At 35.4% G+C, this 21,392-nt stretch overlaps 1 protein-coding gene and 1 pseudogene across 6 annotated transcripts; one reads left to right on the top strand and one right to left on the bottom strand.

The window, feature by feature from the left end:
• Positions 1–2,743: 2,743 nt before the first annotated feature.
• LOC121239189 lies at positions 2,744–5,739 on the bottom strand (annotated as a pseudogene).
• A 1,602-nt stretch (positions 5,740–7,341) lies between these two features.
• On the top strand, positions 7,342–21,092 carry LOC121240068 (phototropin-1). Of its 6 annotated transcripts, none has more exons than XM_041137526.1 (25): positions 7,342–7,560; positions 7,666–7,935; positions 8,982–9,729; positions 9,869–10,051; positions 11,764–11,855; positions 12,855–13,125; positions 13,260–13,482; positions 13,588–13,658; positions 13,884–13,990; positions 14,108–14,157; positions 14,245–14,349; positions 14,479–14,538; positions 14,619–14,708; positions 15,350–15,426; positions 15,875–15,959; positions 16,588–16,668; positions 16,915–17,018; positions 18,081–18,130; positions 18,503–18,609; positions 18,739–18,861; positions 19,231–19,282; positions 19,715–19,827; positions 20,423–20,563; positions 20,648–20,751; positions 20,847–21,092. In XM_041137526.1, coding segments are annotated over exons 3-25 (3,036 nt in total). In that variant the 5' UTR covers positions 7,342–7,560; positions 7,666–7,935; positions 8,982–8,983; the 3' UTR covers positions 20,848–21,092. The 6 variants fall into 6 exon arrangements, with proteins under 6 accessions (XP_040993460.1, XP_040993459.1, XP_040993455.1 ...); XM_041137525.1 differs by having other exon boundaries at positions 20,648–20,755; XM_041137521.1 differs by having other exon boundaries at positions 20,648–20,767.
• The last annotated feature ends 300 nt before the right edge of the window (positions 21,093–21,392 follow it).

Here is a 21,392-nt window from a genome sequence, read left to right as displayed (position 1 = left end):
TCTTAGTTGGGGTCTATTTTGGGGTTTGTACCCATCATTTCTCTTTTAAATTTAAACTATCAAAATTTAAGTATTTTAATTTTTTTATAATTGGAGTGTGTAATGTACATTTTTTCTTAAAATTGGATCATCGAGGTTTTGTTTTGTTATGTACTGTCATCTATTTTTTCATTTATTTTAAATATAAAAATTAGACAAAAATGTTATTCAAGGATAAATATTCCAAGGACACAATGTCCAAGAAAAACTCTTAGGTTTCGTTTGGAAACACATCTTGTCATCTAAAAATTTCATTCTCAAATATCATTAAAATCTTCAACTTTTTTTTATTTCATTACGATTTTCTCAAACTTTTAAATAAAATATAAAAAATAATTAAAAATTTTCAAACTCCAAAACAAAAAATAGTATTAAAAAATTATATTATAATAATATTTTAAATTTATAATATTTTTATTCAACTTTTTTTTTTCATTTCTCAAAATCTAATAAAAATTTTAATTCAAAAAATTTACTACTATTTACAAATTATTTGATTTACTATTCACAAACATTTCCATCGGATCTCATTTCCCGAACAAGACCTTAATCATCTTTTCATCATTAAGTGATGTGGTATTAAAAGAATTGAAAAGTGAAGAAATGACAAATAATCTTTTAATCATTTGATATTTTTTCGTGAGATCATGAAAAGGTGATGTGTAAAATGATGATGAATGCATTACTTATATTAAAAAAGAGTATAATGCTAGATATAGTCATAAATTATGCTAGCGCTACATACTCATTTGAGAAAATAGTAGAGTTTACTATTAAAAAATTAATTTTTTTATGCGAGTCATATATTTACTCAATTTTTTTTTTTTAAAAATGATATGACTGTAAATATCATTTCTCATTGCAAAACATTCATCAATTACACAATGTAAAGTGTATTTTCTACAATTTTAAGATATTGAAGGGTAGAATTCTAAAATTGAAAACCTATTAAAAAAGAATAAAAAAAACATGAGAGAGAGCCCCAACAAATTTTTATTTTTAACAAAACCTCTCTAGAACTAGAGCTAGAAGACTTGGAACTTTTAATTATGGAAATGTTTGGATAATGAGTTGAGATGAGATAAAAGTTAAAAATTAAATAAAATATTATTATAATATATATTTTTTGTGATTTGAAAAATTTAAAATTTTTTATTATATTTTGTATCAAAATTTTAAAAAATTATAATAATTAAATGAGGTTAGTTGATACGCTTGCTAATATCCAAACAACCCCTTACTGGGAAACGGCAAGTGCAAGAACTTTCCCGCCCAAAGTCAACCTATGGATTCTTTGCAAAGCAAGCACGTAGAAACCCAGATCACCGAATTAACCTCAACGAACACCCAGGATACGAAGTCACAACCCCACTCCCTCTCTTTCTATCATGCAACAAACAAACCCTCGTCTCTCTCTCTCTCTCTCTCCCCCAACTATGCTGCAGAGGTCATCTTCAAGCTCGTCACGAGGGCTTGATGAGGGCTACCTCATCAACGTCGTCCAGCAGCCACATGTAAAGCGCTCTCCTATAAGAAGGAAGGATGATACGGGCGGGTGTCTTCCGCTTTACAATCCAGGGTCCCCAAAGAGGGAGACTCCACGGTCGCGGTCGCCGGTGGCCCAGAAGTGGATCCACGTCATTCCTGTGATTGTGCTGCTCTGCTTCTTTATTCTCTGGTGGTTCTCTTATCCAGGTATATAACTGTTTGGTTAAAAGAAAAGAAAAAAATATCAAGAACCCACCAATCGTTTGGTTTTGTTTCTTTTGTTTTCTTTTTTAATTTGGTGATTCTCTGTCATGGTATAGTTCTTGCTAGTTCCGGCTTTTTTCTCTTTACATTTTTGCAGCTTCTTGTTCGGGACCTTGGGGTAACATGGGTTAATGTTTCTTTATTGCGTTTCTTGTTTTACGTGGAAATGATGTCGTTGCATGTGGATCTTTTTTTTTTTTATGTATTTCCTGTTTGGGTTGATGGATTTGCTCTCTCTCTCTCTCTCTCTCTCTCTCTAAGTTTTTCTTGAATTGAAAATTGAGTAACTTACTTTGATTCAATATTTATGGACTCGTCTATATTTTTCCTGTAGTGCGTCAAAAATCTCTACTTCTTTTCTCATTATATAGCATTTCAGTTACCCGGCAGTTCAGGCAGAGTTTGCAAGAGAACTGGACGACTAGGGCTCTTAATTTTCCCAAGAAAAGAAATAAACGAGAGTAATACTTTGGAATCTTTTCTGTACCTCGGGTACAAAGGGATGGTGAAATACTATGGTATTATTGTTTTTTTCTTTCCTTCATTCACAAAACAGAGTTGTTTATGGAGACAGGGTTTAGTAAGTGTCAATTTCAGAAGAGAAGTATCAGCATTTATGGAGACAGGGTTTAATAATAAGATTGATCCTTTGCATTTTCATTTCTTGTTCATATTTTCTATCATCTGTCTTCTCTGTTGCTTTCTGGTTCTCAATGCATTGAAGAAAAAAACACCTTTAGTAATTACTGAACGTGGCCAATTTAAGGAGAGGCAAGTATCTCTAAGCTGGTCTACAGTCTGAAATTGCAACTCTTTCCTCTTTTTGCAACCCTTAGTAGCAGTGCAGCATTTTTTTTTTCTTTTGCAAGTTAGTAGCAATGCTGATGCAGCATTAGGATAACTACTTCAATTAACAGATATTGTAAGTTGATTAATATTGTCATTATTTCAAGGTACCTAATAAATTTGTAATCTTTGCGTGCTTGAAAACAGTGAATATAACTTTCCAGGATGGTAAAATTACATCTATACATCGAATTGAGAGGTCGGCCCCCATCAATGATACTCAGATTGACCTTCTTGTCCTGGCAGTGGCTACGTCACCAGTCGCCTCAGTTCCACTCAATCTCATAAGCAAATGATGAGGCTGAAGCGCATCCGGTGAGTAAAACTGATTGAAGCACCTGTCAGAAAATGAGGATTCTTTCAGCATTGTGCTTCAATAATTTTTCTGTACATAAGGACTCCAAGAACATTTTGATACTGATTTACAAGGGGAGTATCACAATATGGTTTTCCCCTATCACTATGAGGGTGGGTATAGCAAAGAGTTTTTTTCCAAGTAGATAATATAGACATAAAGTTGATATATACTTTCTTGTATCAAGATACAAAAACCAGAAAGAAAAGGACAACAAAAAAAAGCAAGAAACAACTGGTTTGACTGATTACAAGATCAGTGATTTTGGTTCAAAGTTGCTGCTGTTCTGTGGATTTAATGTTGCAACATTAAGTTTGCAAATCTCTCTTCTGTGCTCTGATCGGATTTATAATACCCTTACCGTAGAATATAATATACTTTAGCTATAAAATGATTACACAAATATAAACCCACAAACTGATGTTGTATATCAGATTGTTACTTTTATTGTAATGTAGATAGAACAAATCACATGAATCTACATCAATTTGTGGGTTTATTTTTATATATTCCTTTGTGTTTATATGCCAGTGACAATATGGAAATAAGAAGATAAGAACAGCACTAGAAGACAAAAGCTCACATCTCTTGATGCTGCTACAACTGACTAATTTCACCATCTCGACAATTGCCCACCCACAAGTACATTGTTGATCTCCTCTGTGATGGCAGAACTCTACAGCAATCCCTTCTTGGTGACTGCATCAGAAATTTTTTATCACTTAGTACAAACATCCATCTTAATGATATAGAGGATATTTTAGAGACTACGAAGAGGCTATTCAATGCATATAATGCATCTAATGTTAACAAATGCTTCCTAAGATAATGAAAACAAAAGAAATCACACAGTTGCAAACGCCAAACCTTCTGCCAGCGAAGAGGATCTGGTCTTTTTATGACAACTATGGACTCAATTGTTTCTGGTGAGTCCATGTTCCATCTACAGCTAGGAGGGCGAGATTTAGCACGAGAGTAAACCCCAACAATTTGCTTCTTGGGTCGATCGTATCGAGAGGTGCTCATGTAGAAAATGAAGGCTTTCTGACAAGGATGCTTGGTCACAGGTCTGGTGTTGAATGCATATGCTGTATAATCAGCTTTTCTATACCAATTAAGAAAGGTTCTTGTGGGCATCTCCAGTTCTCTGGGAGAAATCACTCCCCTCAATATTTGAACCACATAGCCCCATGAAACGGAGATGGACCAATGCCGTTTTTTGTCATAGCATATTGATTGCTGCATTATATTTGCCGAATCAAGCTTGATGGATTGCATTAGGTGTCGTAAGGCTTTGACTCTGGTCATGTGTGGGAATATTGGTTTCACTACATCAAGGTGGTGAAGTGACGCCAATGGAGTGACAGGATGGGCTCCCAGAAGGCCTAACAAATCTCCATAGACATCATACTGCATGCACAAGAAAATTTAATATCACCATTAGATATTGTCTCTGTTAAGCTAGACACCTTTTCTTTTCAACACGATAACGAACAATATCCAATTAAAACAGAAACGAAGCTAATGTTAATGAGAAATAATGTTCTTCGTATTGGATTTTGTCATCTCCATGCTGTTACATCATCTGCTTAATTGTCATCCCAGTCACACCAATTGATGTAAGTAACTTTCTATATATTTAAGTGGTTGACATGAGAAACCACTCAAACTGCATCATGTTAACTAGAATGCAGGTTGGAGATGACAAAGTCAGATGAAGAATAGTGTTGCTCATTTTCCTCTGTTGTTATGAAATTATATTATATATATAAGAGCATTGTCATAAGTCTAACCTGATGAAACCCAGGTTCCTTGGTCAGTGGCACCCCTAGCTCAGCCATGCAAGCCTGAATCCTGTCGTCGCTTCCATATAACCCCGGATACCGCAGAATGCACTGATCCTGCATCTTTGCCAACTCCTTCGCTAGAGGATAGCTTATGGCAAATCCACCCCCACCAAACGCCATGGAGTATGAGAAATAAATGTTCTGAACATGACTCTCCGATGAACTCCCGACATAATAGAACTGCCTATGATCATACTTGGAAAGTATCCTCACCACATTCTCCACCACGAAAACCGTGTCATCATCACCCATAACAAACCACCTCACGTCCTTCATGCCAAGTTTCAACGTCTCAGAAACCACTCTCGAAATCCTTAACGCCGACCTCCGTCCCCGACGGTTTGTGTACTTGAATTTCGATGTGTCCCCGGAAATCCGAATCTCCGGCAGCCCTTCGTTTCTTGATCTGGTTCTCACTCTTTTATCTAACCAAACCACCCCTCTGGTTTCCTTGGGCTTCCACCATACCTTTATATATTCCTTCCTCTTCTCCCACAGTTTGGACGTAGCGGCTATCCCAAAAACAATGTGTTTGAGCTCTGTGTCGTAGCGTTGGGATCTTTGTGGAAGTACAGGCTCCATTGTTTTATCTTCTACCTCTTCATCGGTGTAGGAGATGTTGGTGACAGCTTCAAGGTTCTTAAGAATGGAGGAATCAAAAGAGGTGGAACATTCTTGGTGGTCACTGGTGAGAAGGAGGCTGGAAGAGTAGATCCGTAAAGAATGAAGATAACGAGGAAGAACCAGGTGAGGGAGCTTCTGAAGCCTATTTGCTGTCTTATTCTGTCCCAACGAGTTAAGTTTTTGTCAGAGTTGTCAGCTTTGACGTTCTTGCCTCCCATGGCTTGTTCAGTTCCAAGGTGTGGGAATGGAGATAGTAGGCAGAGGAGAGAAAGCTCGGTTTTGAGAATTGTTGGGATCTGATCATCTGAGAATTCTCCATTTTTATCGGTTGTGTTGTTTCGAGTTCGTTGCGAAATGGGCCGAATTTGAATGCGGGTAACATGAAATCATGGGTGATGATCATAGATATGAATTAGGGTACGTATAGATTTTAAATTCTTAAATTCTGTTTTATTTATAAAAAAAGAAAAACAAATAATCAGTTTTATCACTAATTAAGCTAGGGCTAGATGGCAAGTCCCCCGATTGGGCCTACAGCCCAGTCTAGTGGTCATACATACATATTGGGGCCCAAGACGGGCCAATTGTTGAAGATATGGGTTGCTTAGGTCATGGCAGAATATGGGCGGGCCCATAGCTAGTGTCAAGTTGTCATTTCCCACAAAATCCAAAGTCTCGAAAGGACCACGAGAGTCAAACAACGCTCGGGACAAGGGGAAGTAAGGTGGGGACCACATTAGCTTTAGGTTGTATGGTGGGGTCTACCAACGAAAAAGACAATACTTAGCCAACAGGGAGTGTCCGATGCGACAAGCCCCCACATAAACGTGACCTGATAAGAGACTTCAAAAAAGTTGTTCACGTGGCTCTGGGACCACATCTCCAGCCCCACTTACATCCCTGTCACTTTATCAATTTAATGTGTTTCCATATCCTTCGTGCTGCTACTATTTACATTTGGATTAAGAGAAAATATATTTATAGTTGTGAATTCTATAATTATTATATAATTATTTTAAAAATAAAATAAAATATAGAATTTATATAAAAAAATTAATTTTTTAATAATAAGTGTCACTCATTTTAAAAATGATTACGTGATAGTTGTATAATTCGTGATTATATGTAGAATTATTCTTATATTAATTATTAAGTAAATAATTTTCTTAATTTTTATTTTATTTTTATCACATCTACTGTCATATTCTTTAATAAAAAAATTCTTTTTTTATTGCATATTTTAGGAAAAAATAACATATAATTTAATATATAAATCGATACTTAATTCGTAATTTTATATATAAATAAGTATCCTAATATTTTAGAAAAATAATGTTAGTGCGATGGAATTGTGGTGATTATTTGTAATCCAGCATCAGAAAGAAACATGCCACGTGTCCATTTGCGGCGCCTTTCAAAGTGACCAGGCTTTTCTTCAAGCTAAGCTAGAAGATAAGCAGAATAGCATATTATTGTCCTTTCCCTTACGATTCCAATGCAAAGTAAATTCCAATTATAGTAAATGAAAAATGATAAGTTTGAGGTAACGTTAGTATACTTTTCTAATAAAAGTAAATAAATATGAGATATATAAAAAAAATTAATTTTTTAATAATAAATATATATATATTTTTTATAAAAAATGAGTGAAATGAGTAATGCTATTTATCATCTTAATTTTCATTATCATTTTATCATCCTATGATGTGGTATTAGGTGATTGGAAATTATTTATTATATTTTAATTGTAAACCTATCATCTAATATCACATTATGGAATGATAAGAAGATGATAAAAATTAAAATGATGAATAAATTTTTTCTACTAATTAAATATGTTAATGTTTTCATCGGCCTCCCGTGTGCCCACCCGGTTTAATTTTTGTCCTAAAAAATAGCCTTCGATGCCACTTTTGAGACACAGAAACACAAAAGCATTGCAAAGCACAACAACCGGTCGGTAGCTTCTGCAACTCTCAACGTGCTAATTCAGAAGATCACCCCTATCCGTCTGCCTCGCTTCTGATTCTACTATTATTGCTTTTTTTTAATATTGCCAACCCATTTCCAGTCTGTAATAGAAGAAATTAGCAGATTGTAAGTGATTGCTGCATGCTTTCTGTAATTTATACTCTCTCTCATATACAGTTATCGTATGTGTGTATGTATTTATGTATGTTTGAGGCATGGGAGTCCGTGCAGGAGCCATGTGAATTTTAGGTGTCCGGGATGGGAAGCCAAACCTTTTCGACAATCATTCTCCACTTCCTTTTTCCAGTCTTTTCCTGATCATTAAAAGGTTCTTTCTGCTCTTCTCTTCTCTGTCTCTGATCTCTGTGCGAAAGGCCGTTCGTTCCTGAACAAGGGAGCTAGCTGAGAATATAACCCATCCAATCAAGCTTGTTCTGGAATTTATTTCCTTTTACAGGTCAAAAAACAAAGTCTGATTCAGCAGACTCATCTTTGTTTAAGGTACTGGTACAGCTTCTACGTCCTTTTTACTCATGATAAACTTCAGACTGCAACTGATTGCGTAGTATTCAATTTCCCTAGCTTTATTCTTGACAAGTTATTGTCATCAGCTGGTCTTGTTTAGGAGCTGGGTTGGAGATACCATTTTTTCCAAGGTTCATTACACTTTTTCCTTTTCATTTTTTTGTTCTTCGAGATGAATAGTCGTTCAAACTTAATTTCAGGTGCCCAAATGCCTTTTAATCAGCTTGTTTTTCTCTGTTGTGTGTTTTATATATGCATGCTTCTTATAATTAATATGGCTCCAATGAGTTGCAGATGCAGCTTCTGATGATCTGTTTTCTCTGACTCTAACTGGCAGCAAACAAGCATGGCTTTAATTAGCAACCTTCCCAGACACTGTCTTAGCTAATTTGGATAAAACATGAAATCCATGTTACAACTTGAAATATTTGCTCTTTTCTAATGTTTGTCCATTTTGCGGGTCCCCCGACCTGATCCCAGTACTGGACAAAACTACCCTGAAAAAATATGAGGTGCATAGAGTTTCTTTCACCAGTAACTTTACTTATAATAACCAACACAATTTAGTCCAGGAAAGTAGCTTGAACAGACATAAACTCTGAAATTACTGCTCATGCATGAACAAAATTCCGGATTCACTTCTACAATTACTGCTCATTAGTTTTGACATTGGCCACTGGCAAAAACATCACTCTCCCAAGTCCCCAGTCCAGTTCACAGCCGTATATATCCTGCCACTTGCAAGCTAGCTAGCAACAACATAAACAGGTTTTCAGAGGCTCCAAAAGTCTTGGTTATTAGGATTCTTTTTGGGGTCCAGACAGACCCATCATACAAAAGACTAGCTGGGTAGCCTACAATCCCTCTGGACCTAGATTTCAAATTCTCATCAAATAAAGGTTCAGATTTATATTGCCAATTAGTTTTTATGCTTTCATATATCGTGCATGTTCTGTATTAAATATGAATGATATTATTATTAAGATAATGTTATTTGTTCTGTGTGGATCATTTTCAAGCAGAAATGGAGCAGTCGGATAAGCAATCGTCTCTCATACCACCATTACCCAGAGACTCTCGCGGCTCGCTTGAGGTATTCAATCCCTCCACCTACTCCAACAGGCCAACCAACCCGGCCTTCCGGTCGCAGCCGTCGTGGAAGGGCTGGTTAGAGCAACCTGAGAGTAGTCCCGAACCGGACCCCTCCTCCAAGCTCTCCCCCAATTCGGATCTCGCCGAGGTAACCACCACCTCATGGATGGCCCTCAAGGACCCCACCCCACCAGTGCCACCACAACCGGCGAAACAATCACCGATAGCCCAGAAGACCCTCTCGGCCATCTTCAACGATCAAGACGATGGCGAGAAACCGACGGGGAAGAGGCGATCAGCATCGGGAGAAGTCGGCGACGCAGCCCAACGAGCGGCCGAGTGGGGTTTGGTCTTGAAAACTGACACCGAGACCGGCAAGCCGCAGGGGGTCTCTGTTAGGAATTCAGGTGGCGGGGGAGATGACTCGAACAATAGGCCGGGAAACTCCAGAAGAGACTCGAATAACTCGGTGCGAAGCTCGGGCGAACTTTCAGAAGATGGAGGGAAAGAGAGAGGGATTCCGAGGGTATCAGAGGACTTAAAGGACGCGTTATCGACATTCCAGCAAACATTCGTGGTCTCGGACGCGACAAAACCGGATTATCCGATAATGTACGCGAGTGCTGGGTTCTTCAAGATGACCGGTTATACATCCAAAGAGGTTGTCGGTCGGAACTGGTACGTACGTCGATACTGCAGCTCAGCATTAATATTTGAGGTCTTAGTTTTTGTTTTGTAACTGTCATTCCAACTGTAATAACGGCCAAATGGGGGGTGTTTGAGACATTTAAACGTGGTGGATGGGTTGTATTTTCAGCCGGTTTTTACAGGGGAAGGATACGGATCCAGAAGACGTGGCAAAGATAAGGGAAGCATTGGAGAGTGGGAAGAGTTATTGTGGAAGGCTGTTGAATTACAAGAAGGATGGGACCCCCTTTTGGAATTTACTCACTATTTCCCCCATCAAAGATGACGCTGGACAACTCCTTAAATTTATCGGGTCAGTCTCTCTGTCATTCCTCCTACTACTACGTCAATTATTTTTTTAATTTTTTCAGAAAAATAATATTTGCTGTTTATTATTATTATTATTTTTAAAAAAAATACATATAAAATTTATATAAAAAATTAATTTTTTAATAATAGAGAATGAACTTCTTTTTTTTAAAAAAATAAGTATATAACGCTTGTATAATTTATGATTATATCTAATATTATTCTTTTCATCTTGAATAATATTAGATATAGTTATAAAATATATAAATTTTATATATTATTTTTTAAAAAGAGAGCAAAGTTCATAGTTAAATAATCAATTTTGAGTAGTGGTATATGTATTTATAGTTTTATTTATAAGATTTATTTTATTAATTTTTTTTAAATTTAAATTTAAATTTATTAATAATGGAGAAATAAATTTTTTGTTTATAAATTACATTTAAGATTTTTCTTCCGATAAACTATTATTATTATTATTATTATTTTTTTATCGCTCTTTATAAAACTTTCTGTAAGACAAATAGAGGGGCTAGAGGGACCTACAAACGCATGAATTTGTAAATGCTAAAATAAGGTTAGATCGGCAATAAATTGCAGTCCCGTCAAGAATTTAGTAATAAAAGGCCTTAAAAACAGAGATTTCTTTTTATTTATTTTTCCATCCCTTCTCGATTTTTCAACTTAATTGGATATGCTCCTTAAATAACTAGAATTATCAAATTTTCACGACCATTTTCATGTGACTCGTTTAAAAGAAGTTTAATGCCATCTATAGAGTTTAACTAACATTTCTTTTAATTTTATTTTGTCCCCTTTACAAGGAGTGAGATATCTTTGGGTTATAATAATATCTCAATTATTGAGATATTATAGCCTAGTTTAAGTATTGAGAATACTTCAAGTATTATCAGAAGAGTAAATATAGATAGAAGTCACTGTTAGGAGCAACCATTTTGCACACATGATGTGGCATCATCTAGACCACACATCTCTCAAGTCTAAAATAAAAAAGTAGAGAATTAAAAGCAGCCATGTAGTGAGTGTAAAGTGTGCACTACTACAATGACTTCTCTCTAGCATTACTCTTATCAGAATATCTTACAACTATTTATTATTATTTTTTTATTATTAATTACTACTATTTAATATTTTATTATTATTTTTTTATTATCATTCATAGAATATTTAAAAATATCTCACTTTGATAAAAAGAAAAAAGAAACTTGATCGGGGGAAAGCGCCAAAATAAGAATAATCAAGAAACAAGAATCTCATGATTGATAGATGTGGTCGTGATAATGTTCTCAGGGATCTTAGAGACTTTACTTCAGTTGTCTCGGAACATACCACATGATTTTTCGGACCACACCTAAAAACTAAAAAATTAATAATAATAATAATAAAAAGACATTGGGAAATGCCTGTTGTAAATGTAGTTACTAGCAAACATGTCAGAAATGTCATTACAACAATGAACCAAACTTTTGGGCGAACTGGGTCGTCCCCAGGGCCCACACAACAATGTCACTTGCCGGATCCAATTCTTCTTTGATTGTGATTGAATAGGGCCGGCCTGTTTGAGTTACCAATGTCTTGGCTTTGTATAGTTTTTTTTTTTTAAATAGAAATGCACATATCTGTTTTTACAATATATATATATATATATATATATATATATATATATATTTGTTGTTGGATTTGGTGATATGGCAGAATGCAAGTGGAGGTCAGCAAGCATACAGAGGGATTTAAGGATAAGATGGTGCGTCCTAATGGATTGCCAGAATCATTGATTCGATATGATGGTATATAGTACACCATATCCTCTTTTCTAGTTGACGGAACGATAACTTTCATATTGGAATATGGTCTACTTCAACTAAAGTTACTTACATATGTTTAAAAAGTTATTCTATTCATGCGTAGAGTACATAATTTTCATCATTTAAATTATAAGATTTAATTTATAAGATTTAAATTTTAAAATTTATCTTTCAAATCAAATTATACCATATAAATATTTTAGATAGTGTGCTCTACATATCGATTTGAAAATAGAATAATTCTTAAAAAAAATAAAAGAAATTGATATTCTTTTTATTTTATATTGTATGCCTCAAATTATCAAAATTAACATATCACACCCTCTATAAAAAAAATTAAAAAATATCGTCTGGTTTTAATAATTAAAATATATGAAAATAAGTGACTCACTTTTAATGCACAAGGCTCCATTGGTTCCAACTATGACATATAATCTTTGGAAATGGAGGATCCATTGAAGTACATTTGTCATGAATATGATAAAAATAACACAAGCAGTCTTCCAACATGAAAGCTGAAGCTAACTTTTCAACCATTCTGGAAAACTTCATAATCACTCTCTTCAACTGATTTCCTTTCACAACATATATGGCAGTACTATGAGTTATAGAACCATTTTCTGACATGTTTCCCTAATATATGAACCACATTAGCCCAAGAATTGAGCATCATTTGGATTTTAGAGATCAACCGAATGGTTAACAAACCATAGCCAGAGATTCTTTGTAGCAGTCACTCTTTGTGCACTGGTTAATTTCCATCAAACCAAACACTAGCATTGTCAGTTTGGCAATGAGAGGAGTAAGGAGGGGGGAAAAAGGCAACTAGATAATGGGTGTTTTTCCATGAAAATTTTGATGGTGGTCTGACAATGCATTATGCAAATTCAAGGTTTTGTTGGGTATTCAAGATGTACTTCTAAACAAGAAGTCAAGTAGTTTTAGGCTTAATTCAATACACTAATATGCTGTCTTTTGCAGCTCGTCAGAAAGAGATGGCCTCAAGTTCAGTATCTGAGCTTGTGCAGGCAGTGAAGAGACCTCGTGCACTCAGTGAATCGATAAATCGACCCTTGAGGAAATCAGGAGGTGGGAAGGAAGAGGAGAGAATTGAATCACTAACAAGGAGAAACTCTGAGAGCGTTGCTCCACCTAGAAGGAACTCACATGCTGGTACTAGAAGTTCAATGCAGCGCATCAGTGAGCTACCCGAAAAGAAACCGAAAAAATCTGGTCGTCGTTCTTTTATGGGGTATAATTTCTTGTTATGAATGATAACTATGCTTGCAAAGGTTGTTCTTGTACTGTCTGTATTTCACATTTTTGTCAATGAGTTTTTATGGCATGCTAGTTTCCTTTACATATGGCTCTTCTATATGTGATCAGGATGATTAGGAAAGGTCAACCCAACATTAAGGACAGCCTTGATTTTGAACCTCCTATGGATGGTGATGAGACTGATGATGATGATGATGATGAGAGGCCTGAGAATGTTGATGACAAAGTAAGAAAGAAGGAAATGAGAAAGGGTATTGATCTTGCTACTACACTCGAGCGTATAGAGAAGAACTTTGTCATTACGGATCCAAGACTTCCTGATAATCCCATTGTAAGATTTCAACTTAAAACAATCTGTTTCATTCCAACATGTTCTTTGGATTTCAGTTCCCACATTGGAGATGAATATTCGCTTAATGTTTGTTCAAAACTTCAGATTTTTGCATCCGATAGCTTCTTAGAACTTACAGAGTATAGTCGTGAAGAAATCCTGGGAAGAAATTGCAGGTGCGCCTCAAGATAGTTTGATGTTTTGAAATGTTACAATACTTCTTTCCTTTAACTTTTGAGACATTAATCATGATATCAGAGTAGAGACCGTTCAAACCCTGATTTAATTAAATATTTCACGTGTTAAACTTAATCATGATTTAACATGCCACAGAGAAAGTAACTTATCCAGTATTAGACAGTAGAACGGTTCTTAATATCTATTTTGTTTGGATTCTATAGGTTTCTGCAAGGACCTGAAACTGATCCGGAAACTGTGAGGAAAATAAGAGAGGCAATTGACAACCAGACAGATGTCACTGTCCAACTCATTAACTACACAAAGAGCGGTGTGGCTTGCTTTCTGAAATTTCCATGCTTTGCATAAAATCTCCAAACGAAATTGTTTACGGAACAAAAGATATTTTATCCTCTCCTTCGTAAAAGACCTTTTGCATTCATTTCAGGTAAAAAGTTCTGGAACCTGTTTCATTTGCAGCCAATGCGCGATCAAAAAGTATGTACAATCTCAAATAATCTTCACAAGTACATGATATGATGTTTACAAGAGAAACTTTAATCACACTCTGTACACGTTCAACAGGGAGAAGTACAGTATTTTATTGGGGTACAGTTGGATGGAAGTCAGCATGTTGAGCCACTTCGCAACTGCATTCCTGAAGGCACTGCAAAAGAGAGTGAACAACTGGTCTCCACCTTCTGCTTCTTCATTTCTTTCTTTCTGTGTTTTGCTTTTAGATCTCTTTCTGATTTGGTCCCAGCTTAAACCTATGAAACATTGGTGGGTTAGCTTAAACATATTTACATCTTCTCTCAGATTAAAGAAACTGCAGAAAATGTTGATGATGCAGTGAGAGAGCTTCCGGATGCCAATTTGGTAATATCCTATACATTGCAACACATTTCTGAAAAGCTTTTGGGTATAAACTTATGAATAGGGTATTTGATCATCTGTAGAAACCGGAAGATTTGTGGAGTAACCATTCTAAGGTGGTTCATCCAAAACCTCATAGGAAGTACAGCCCCTCATGGAGCGCTATCCAAAAGGTACTATACAATAAATAAAAACTTTTAAAAGGGCGTTGATTTCTAAAATTTTAAACATCTTGATCTTCTTTTTCCTTACTCTTACTCCTTTCTATGTTAGTGACGAAAAACTTCACAAACTTTATTTCGAGTCGAGAGAGATCAAAAGCTCTTTATATAATAATATTAGAAAAATTACCATGGCCATCAAAACTCATTACTTTTAAGATTTTTTAGGCTAAAATTCAACAGGCTTTATAAATACATTGGTCACAAAACTAAAACGGCATGAGTTGAATTAATAACTTAATTATAATATAAATGAATATTAATAATTTAATTATATATGTTATTTTCCATTTAATAATTTTTACTTAATAACATAGTGCCCTCAGTCTCATTAAAATGAAAAAGCTTTAATTTTTTTTTTTTTTGTTCCTTTCTCTTTTTTCTTTTCTGATTATCTATTTTTCTAGTAATATTTGAAGTATAGACATGCATGACATTCAAGACTTTCTGCAGTTAGTTGATAAACATGATTAGAATTTCTGCTATATTTTTCTACACTCCTTGTTATCCCTTCCAAGTATTTGGATTTTCTTTCCTGGCCATTGAATTTCATTCATATTTCTCTAGTTTTCTTATGGAGCCCCTGTTGGCAGATTCTCGATGATGGAGAACAGATAGGCTTGAAACATTTCAGGCCAATAAAGCCCTTGGGATCCGGAGATACTGGGAGGTTTGAATCTCTTTTCCACTTTTCCGTCGGTAATGATAATCATGATATATATACGTAAAGGAGTCATGGACTATTAATGCCCTGGAAACTTAAATTTGTACGACTATATTTTTACGAGTTACAACAGGTCAAATGACTCCACAATATTAAATTCTCTTGTTGGGTTTTCGTAGTTCAACTTCAGAGTGATATCATTACTCGGCATTCAGGTTTAGAACTTTAATCATGAATTCAGAATTGTTCATTTAATTGATGTTCGTAACGGGTGTTGCTATATGCTATATGCTATATGCTGAAAGTATAAATCTAAGTAGTTCTAAATTAGTATCTGCTACCTGAAAACGAAATCTGAACTCATAGTTGCTTGGTAATTTATTGTCTATAGCCAATATCTCCTTTCTATTTTTAAATCTTGGAAAATTTTTATGACTTGTGACTGGCATGGCAGTGTGCATTTGGTGGAATTGTGTGGAACTGGTCTGTGTTTTGCCATGAAGGCTATGGATAAAAATGTTATGCTCAATCGTAACAAGGTATTGAAATTGATCTTATACATCTTATTTACCTATGTTTTTTCTTTCTTAGCCAGAACTCTGGCGTACTTGCCACTACTGCTTGCAACAAACAGGCTCCAGCTGGTCCTGTTTTACATTTATGTACTCTTCTAGTTAGCCTTTATTTTCCTTTTCGCAATCCGTGTTTGTTCTTGCCCATTGATTGAGTAAAATTATGATTTTTCGGCTCCATGTGCACTACATTCTGTTATATATACTACCGCTTGAACTTGGGCAAATGCAAAATTGATCCTGTAGATAGATCATGGAATGCCCTCCATTCTTTTTTGAAACCATTAAATCTAGTCTAATAGCAGACTTTAAGTGGAAGATACCACCATCCAGTCATGCCAACCAAACTAATTGCAGAATTTAAGTGCAAGATATTACATCACACCAGGCCAATCAAGGGAATTTTCTTTTAGTTTTACAGCTTCAGTTCAAAGGAAAAAATCAACATGTAAAGCTTGGATATTTTATAGTTTTTCGTTTTTCTCCTTGTTTTTCTCTAGACGTTGAGTTAAGTTTTTTTAGTAGTTCAGATATCATTTTCTCATGGCACTCTTCGACATCTTTTTTAATATCTCATTTCCTCCATGTTCCACAGGTGCATAGAGCTTGTGCAGAGAGGGAAATCCTTGACATGTTAGATCATCCTTTTCTTCCTGCACTGTATGCTTCATTCCAGGTTAGAAAATTCTCTATAAATCTCAGTAATGAATGAGATGGTTTCAATGGAGGAATTCTATGAGCTACGGGAGTTAAATTGATTCTTTGATTACTTAATTCTAGTGCTGTGAGGTGTACATCTTTGTGGTTTGAATAGAATGTTTAGATACTAGGAAGGCATATAAAGCTTAGATATATGAGTGTGATAGAAAAAAAAGGATATGGAATTCGTAAACTTCCTGATCTGGGGTCGTTTACTTTGCAGACCAAAACACATGTTTGTCTGATAACTGATTACTGCCCTGGTGGAGAACTCTTCCTGCTTTTAGACAGACAGCCCACGAAGGTCCTGAAGGAAGATGCAGTGAGGTAAATTATTTAATAGATAAAAGCAAACCGTTCCCAGCTCAAACAAAAGCTGAAAAAAAACCAGAAAATCATAGTGCACAAGGATTTGAGAGTTAGTGAAGATACCATGATCTCAGCATCGGGATTTAAAGATACTGCTCTTGTAGCTGTACTTTTTTAGGCCACTCTAATTTGACCAGAATAAAAAGTTGCTTTTTTGCATGTTTTTTCCTCATTGGAGGGCCCAAAGTTGCAAACAGATAAGGACCTTGCTGCATGAAGAGATAGATGGTTCTGTGCTTGCATAGAAAATAAATGGGAAAATAAACTTTTCTCCTTTAAACTGTTTTTACAGTTTACAGTTTGCAGCTCATCTACAAACATTGACATGTTACACCCACAAACTACTAAAAGGTTGCAATGTGTACTAGTTGTTAAGATCTAATGATCAAGATTGTGCTACATCACCTATTCTCACCTATTTTTCATCTATCTTAATGGCCAACATTGAACTTGAGTGCTATTTGCAATTTTTGGGTAGTTTGAGGATGCAATGCATCATTGCTAATAATTTAAGGGTGCAAAATGTTAAAAACACCTATTAATAGGGTGGAACATGTATTTTCCCCCAAGTAAATGTACTGCTTGCATGTATTCATCTTGGCATGCAAATCTCAAACAGCGCATGATTGCATGTTGTATTCTTGATGGTAAGAATTACTTGGTTATGTTCCGAGCTGGCCAAGATATTCAAATCTGAAAACAATACCTAAAAAACTATTAAAAAAACGTTTTATTTGGTACTCAGTTGCATCAAATTGTTCTGATAAATGACCTTGCACTAAATACACGGAAATAATTCTTTGTATATGAAAAATCGCACTCGTGATAATTTTTTCTTTACAATATTGGATTATTTACAAACATTTCAAATAATTTTGCAAAAAAGTAATCTGAATCCTTTAAGCGGACAATATATTTCTGACCAATTTGTTGGTCGATCTATCGGTGTCTTATTATTTGCGTGACTTGTAATGTTGCTAGGTTTTATTCGAACTGACTTCAGACAATTGATGGTTGTAGATTTTATGCTGCAGAGGTAGTTGTTGCATTGGAGTACCTTCACTGTCAGGGTAACTATGCATATTATTTATTTCTTTTAAGTAATACATCATATAATAAGGGATGATTTTGATAAATGGTATTTCAAAACTTATCCTTAGTCATTGAGTGATTCATTGAAGGAACTATTTTGTCCAATAATTCCAATAGCTGATGCTATCACAGGAATTTTGCTTTTGTCAAGATGGCCCTAATTTTCTATCATGCCCCCAGAACTGTGTTCCTCTTACCTGTATAATGATGATACTTAAGATAACTAAAGTAGTCTAAAAAACTGCAATTTCCAGTACCTAAAGCATGCCATCATATTTTGATGCAGTTTACCATCAAAGTATACTTGCATCTTCATACTTTTACTGAATCTCCGGTGAATTTCCTCACAGGGATAATTTACAGGGATTTAAAGCCTGAAAATGTTTTACTCCAGAGCAATGGTCACGTATCCTTGACAGATTTTGATTTGTCATGTTTGACATGTTGTAAACCACAGGTATTCTAGTTATTGAATCTTCTTTAGCATAAATCTTTTCTGGGAAAAAATATAGGCAAAATATTTGCATAAATCCAAGATATTTTGAGAATTAGAATAAATTTGATGGGTTGCCTGTGCTCTTTGCAGCTTTTGATTCCAAGGACAAATGAAAAGAAAAAACAACAGAATGGTCAACAGAATCCAATTTTCATGGCAGAGCCTATGCGAGCATCAAACTCTTTTGTTGGCACCGAGGAATACATAGCTCCGGTTTGTCAACACATCAATACAGATTCTGGATCATAGCATATGCATGTTACATGAGTCTATTTAGAGGAATTGCACCAATAGATTCCAGACAAAAATGAAATATACATGTTACATAAAGTGTAGCATTTTGAAGGATTTTAAGGGTAAATGACATTTTAAGTGGAGAGATTCTACATCGAGAGAAGAGATATGAAATACCCTCACCATGGAGAATACACGGCTTTTTCTTTTTCAAGTCCAGTCATACTCTGTCACCTTGTGTAATTTCTAATATGAAATTGTTTCTTTACCTGTTGAGAGAAGATTGTGTGCATCTAATTTTTCATTCTTCCTCAACTCATGTGTCCTTTTCCTTTTAATTCTTTGCAGGAAATCATCACTGGGGCAGGCCATACTAGTGAGGTGGACTGGTGGGCTCTTGGTAAATTTAAATACTATTGATGAAACGATGCACCATAAGTGCATATAGTAACTTCAAGAACTTATTCCCCTTATAAATTCAGTTAAAAATATGAAAAATATCAAACAACATGCTAACACTAACATAAGCCAAGCTTATTGTTTCTTAATTCAAATCCGGATATCTTTGTGATAGGCAAGTTTCCACCCTCGATGTCAGAGTGATAAAAAAATTTACATGCATAATCTAAAAGGCTGAGAGTTCAAATTATCTACCATCTGATCTTGATCATCCACATTGACGAGTAAACTCCACCATTCAACGATTTTCGTAAAATATAAAGCCTAAGTTGTGCCTAAGAATGATAAGAAATATGTTGCATTCGTTATTATTTGACTACATCGTTTATGTATAACTGACACTCTTTGCTCATTGACTACATCGTTTTCTCAGGTATTCTTCTGTACGAGATGTTCTATGGATATACACCATTTAGGGGAAAGACTAGGCAAAAGACTTTTGCCAATATTCTTCAAAAAGATCTTAAATTTCCAGGAAGTATACCGGTAAGATATATCTTGCTACTAAACTAGTTTCTCACGTTTAATGCTTAATAATTTTCAACTGACATGATTTTTGTTTTTGTTTTGTTTTTATAAAAAGTGCATAATTCTAAGAGAACATTCTGGAATTAATTTAACTATTCTTTTTTTTTTTAGAAAATTAATTTAACTATTCAATTGTGGACAGTGTTCTTTTTCCTTGAATAAAAAAGAGTGCAGTTTGCTTGAAATTCCCGTAGTCAGTGCTTGGAAAAGGAATAGTGAAAGCTCAAAGACAATTAAGCATGAAGGCCCCCAAATTTCATTATAAACGATTTTGGAACCTGTATAGAAAACCAAAACTAGCAAAGTTCAGAAACATTTATGTATTTTTTGTGGCGTGGCATTTGCAGAAGTTTTTACAAATCTTAGAGAGCATATTATGCAGTAGAAGTAGACTCATAGAGTTAGGCATTCTCAAATGGACTTATTTTTACAAAACTTCATTTCTGCCTCCATACCTTATGTGAACATGGAAACCACCTTAAGTCGCATACAAGTCCAATTGGTAGAATCTGAAAACAAGGCTTGGTGCTGAAAGAAAGTGAGTGTCTTGCAGGTAAGTCTCCAAGCAAAGCAGTTAATGTATAGGCTCTTGCACAGGGATCCCAAAAACAGATTGGGTTCTCGGGAAGGGGCAAATGAGATTAAGTGTCACCCTTTCTTCCGGGGTGTCAATTGGGCTCTAGTTCGCTGCATGGTAAGATGCTAAACCTTGAAAGGCATGAAGTGGAACTAATGCATGAAGTGGAATTCAATTGCTGACATAGATATATGTTTCCAGAAAGCTCCTGAGCTTGATGCTCCTCTCTTTGACACAACTGAGGCTGAGAAGGAAGCAAAAGTTGTGGATCCTGAATTAGAGGATCTCCAGACAAATGTTTTCTAGTAGGTCTGGTCCATGGTATGAATTATGATCATGTTATGATAAATGTGTCTCCATTTTTGGTTGGTCTTATTAATTACAAACTTCTCTGTTGCAGATTTTGAGCATGTGAATCATATCTCCTTCAGAAAGGAAACGCAATGGAGTCTCTGAGAGCTCCTTGATCCTTCAAGGAATTGGGTTTTTCTTTGACTTGACTTGTGTTTCTTGGCCCCAAGCATTTTGATCAACAGCTAAGTCTGGTAGCTGCTGGTAGGCGGAAATTAAGGTTCAGTTGTGTCCCATGTAATGTTTGTACGATGTGTCTCATGTAATTTTAATCCCAGTTGGTTCGAACTTAAAAGTTGTGTAAATTGATCTCTCTCTCTCTCTCTCTCACACACACACACAAACACATTTTTTTTTTTCTATGCAAATTTTTGAGTGACTTTTGCTCCAGTAGTTGTGGGGATTGTACCCCCAACAATGGACCCCATGGTCCCTAAGGACTTGGAGGTGTCGCCTCTCTCTCTCACACACACACACTTTTCTTTGCCACAAACACACACACACACACACACACACATATATATATATATATATATATAAAATATTCGTTGTGTTTTGCTTGTTCTTCGTCCATTATACATCATGTCCCAATGTC

The sequence above is a fragment of the Juglans microcarpa x Juglans regia genome, chromosome 7D (assembly GCF_004785595.1).
Source record: "Juglans microcarpa x Juglans regia isolate MS1-56 chromosome 7D, Jm3101_v1.0, whole genome shotgun sequence".
In the NCBI taxonomy this organism is placed as follows: Eukaryota; Viridiplantae; Streptophyta; class Magnoliopsida; order Fagales; family Juglandaceae; genus Juglans; species Juglans microcarpa x Juglans regia.
This window is presented reverse-complemented; position numbering and strand designations above follow the sequence as displayed.

Bases quoted from the DNA above. Each gene is read 5' to 3' on its own strand.
- LOC121240068 (XM_041137524.1), top strand. From the start codon at position 8,984: ATGGAGCAGTCGGATAAGCAATCGTCTCTCATACCACCATTACCCAGA. The intron at 13,659-13,883 runs GTGCGCCTCAAG...TGGATTCTATAG, and splicing joins ATCCTGGGAAGAAATTGCAG to GTTTCTGCAAGGACCTGAAA. The intron at 15,427-15,874 runs GTTTGAATCTCT...CTGGCATGGCAG, and splicing joins GGATCCGGAGATACTGGGAG to TGTGCATTTGGTGGAATTGT.